The sequence below is a fragment of the Littorina saxatilis genome, linkage group LG7 (assembly GCF_037325665.1).
Source record: "Littorina saxatilis isolate snail1 linkage group LG7, US_GU_Lsax_2.0, whole genome shotgun sequence".
NCBI classification, from domain to species: domain Eukaryota; kingdom Metazoa; phylum Mollusca; class Gastropoda; order Littorinimorpha; family Littorinidae; genus Littorina; species Littorina saxatilis.
Genome location: NC_090251.1, coordinates 47,898,894 through 47,902,330, shown reverse-complemented (window position 1 = coordinate 47,902,330; position 3,437 = coordinate 47,898,894). Strand labels below are relative to the sequence as shown.

The window sequence follows — 3,437 nt, the reverse complement described above, 5'->3', positions numbered from 1 at the left end:
ACAGAATCCCACTTTCTTCTCTGTTGCAAATTTTGCAAGTATTCTTGTTTCCAGTGACTCCAAAACAAATTGGATAGTACTTGGACATGTTTCCACTGTGCTTGGTACGTTTGTTTCATGTCAGTGGAGTCGAAAGGAACGTGTTCTTGCCCATGCTTTGTAGTTAGAAGCATCGCCGGTGTCAAAATCAGAGGCGAGTCTGGATCATGGGATATGGGTACGATGGGTCTGGAGTTAACTATGGTACACACTTCAGCCATAAAGGTACACAGTACTTCGTGTGTAAGGGTCTTTTGCTTAGCATCCAGCAGCAGGGCGTCTAGGACTCTGCGGACAACACCGATGATACGTTCCCAGGAGCCACCCATGTGAGAGGCGTGGGGCGGGTTGAACTTCCATTTGATTCTAGACTTGCTGAGATACTGTGTAACTGGGGTATTTTCTTGGAAAAGAGTGTCCAGTTGAAGTTCGCCTGCTGCACCTACAAAGTTCGTTCCTCTGTCACTACGTAGCTCTATGACTGGTCCCCGCAAGGCGATGAAACGACGCAACGCATTGATGAAGGAGGAGCTGGACATGTCCTCGACCACCTCGAGATGAATGGCGCGCGTTGCCAAGCATGTGAACAGAATGGCCCAACGTTTGGCGTTTGCAGATCCGCCTCTTGTCGTGCGTGTTGAGACCATCTGCCTTGACTGTTCTTTTGAAAGTGGTTGTCCATGACGGACAGGAACCGTTTGTCTTCGATGGACATGGCCACTGTTTCATCTTCCGAGGTTCTCTTGAAGAGGTCAGGGGCTATTTCATCGACTTCACACAGCTTGATGTGATTGCGACAAGGCTCAAAGACAGAGTCGTGACCTTGGTCGACGCTGGTCTTCTTGGTATTGACTGATGTCGATTTGTGCTGCAGACATACATCGCCAATGATCACCCAGCCGAGACGGAGGCGTAGGGCGAAAGGGGACGAAGGCGGGCCTATGATCTGGTCGAGCACATGGTGTGCCTCAGGCAAATCTCTCCCTATAAGGATTCCGATAGGCAATCGCGCATCGCTAGGGGGGATGACCGCTGCAAGCCTCTGCAAGTGGGCGTGACACTGAGCGACCTCAGGGGTGGGGATTTCTGAGCGCTCTTCAGGGATCTTGTCACACTCAATGAGAGAAGGCAGATTCAGCGTGGTTTGGGCATCGAGAGACTGCACACACAGACCTGAAACTCTGCGTCCACTCATGCTGTAGGAACCAGAGCAGGACGTCAGTGTGTACACAAGTTCATCAGAAGAGACGCCAAGACCATCTAGAAGAGCCGGTGATGCCAGTGAGCGGTTGCTCTGGTCGTCTATCACTGCATAGACCTGCATCGATTTGCTCGGTTGACTGGGGGAAAAGATGCGTACTGGAACAATTTTACCACACGACCTGCTGGCGTCGATGCTGCCACACAGCGCAGTACAACGATTGTTCACGTTAACTGACGTATTCTCCCCGCCATGCGATGAGCGGAAGGGGAAAGAACTTTGGTCAGCTGGAGGACTTCGATTGGCAGGGTCATAGGCTGACATGCGATGCATCACCGTGAGGTGACCCTTGCCGCACTTTTCACATTTCACAGTGGCCTTACATTGCTTGACTGCATGGTCAGGAAGAAGGCACCTGTAACAGAGGTTTTTCTCCTTCAGTAGAGATCTTTTCTCTTCGAAAGTCATCGACGCAAATTTCTTGCACACTGGAAGTTGATGCTGTGTCTTGTGGATAGGACACACTTTGCTGACGTCAGAGTTATCAGCGATGATGCCCGACATCCGAGTCCGGACGTCAACATGGTGATTGTTCTTGACTGGATTATCCAGCTGAAAAGCAGGATCGTTGTAGATTTTGCTCATATCTCGCACGAACTTCAGCAGAACGGAGAAGGGTGGGAAGGCAACCTTGTGCTGACTCTTGTAGTTTGCTGCCACGCTGATCCATTTCTGCTTCAGGAAGTGAGGAAGCTTCTCCACGATCAAGTTTGCCCCTGATGACGTGTCATAAATTGAAAACAAAAGCATAAGGCTTGGGTTTTCCTTGGCAGCGTAGATCTCGTCCATGAGGTCACACAGATCGAACAACTTTCTATTGTCTTTGGTGACGGGAGGGAAAGCATGGATTTTAGCCTTGAGGTGTGCTTCGATCAGTTCAGGTGAACCAAATCTTTCTTCTAGTCGTTCCCAGAGAAGCTGAAGACCATTGCGTGGGTTGCCGGCGCTTGAACTTTGCATGCTACGTGCATACCTTCCTGACTCTGGCCCGAGATATTTTACAAGCAGATCAAGCTCTTCCTGTGGCGTCGTTCCAAGCTCAACCATGACGCTCTTGAACGAGATTTTCCACGCTGGGAAGGCTCCTGGTTCTTCGTTGAAGACTGACAAGCGGTTAAGCAGAAGATCTTTCTTCAAAAGAAACTTGGACAGCTCTTCATGCGGGTGGTTGCAGTTGTAGCTGCTGCTACGGTTAAATTTAGCATTGCTGTTGTTGCTGTTGTTGCTGTTGTTGTTGTTGTTGATGAACCTTGCCGATGAATGAACTGACGTGAAGTCATCCGACGTGTAGTCATCTCTATGCTTGCTCACTTTAGATTCAGTGTCATTGGGAAGGCTGTTCACATACTGCTGTGTTCTGCTCTGAGCGTCGAAGTTAGCATGAGAGGGCAAAGGACTAGGACCAGCGGAAGTGGGCAAACGTTGAGAGGGAGCAACGGAAGGGGGTGGAGACATAGGCGGAGAATGAGCTGGGGTAGATCCACCTTCCCAGGCCTCAAGGACTGAAGCCTCTGCCTCCTCTGCAGCGGCATCTTCCTCTGCTTCGAGTAAAGTTAATTCCGCTTCCCAATCTTTCTTCTTTCTGCAATTTCTGGCCTCTGTGATGGCCGTCTCTTCTTCGAAGGCTGCCTGTCTCTTCGAGAGTTCCAATTTCCGCCGGGCATATTGTGCCTTCACTTGCGCTGCTCGGGCTCTGGCTCGTGTTCGAGCAGCAATGCAAGACAATGATGTGCTGACGGAATGGATGCTCTGCGATGGAACTTTCGATCTACTGGTGTGTTCTGACATGTCTCTAGTTTTTTTTTCACTATTCTGTCTCAGAACAGATAATGTCACCAAACGAATACTCTGTCACAAATCACAGTGAAACTCAACACTTTATTAATGATGCTTGATACAGAGTGATGATACGGTGAAACTGAAAAGGAAACAGAGGACAACGGTCAGTTAGAGGACAACGGTCAGTCACTGTCACGCAAACAAACGATCACGAGCATCGATAGAAGAAATATAGGCGTGAATAAGATACACAAATCAATGACTAAAAGCTTACACAAACTGTGGTAACTACAAGAAAATAAGGATCAAAATCACTGGATAAATACTTACAAAAACTGTGGAAACACAAAGGAACAAT

General features: G+C 48.9%; 1 protein-coding gene across 1 annotated transcript in view; it reads right to left on the bottom strand.

Annotated features, from left to right (window-relative positions):
• The window catches only part of LOC138970221 (uncharacterized), a 3,874-nt gene extending 786 nt beyond the window's left edge, over positions 1 to 3,088 (bottom strand). The window contains exons 1-2 of the mRNA XM_070342717.1: positions 691 to 3,088; positions 276 to 442 (exon numbers count right to left, since the gene is read on the bottom strand). Of these exons, the coding sequence (XP_070198818.1) occupies positions 276 to 442; positions 691 to 3,088 (2,565 nt within the window). The remainder of the gene's footprint in view (positions 1 to 275; positions 443 to 690) is intronic.
• Between the last annotated feature and the right edge of the window lie 349 nt (positions 3,089 to 3,437).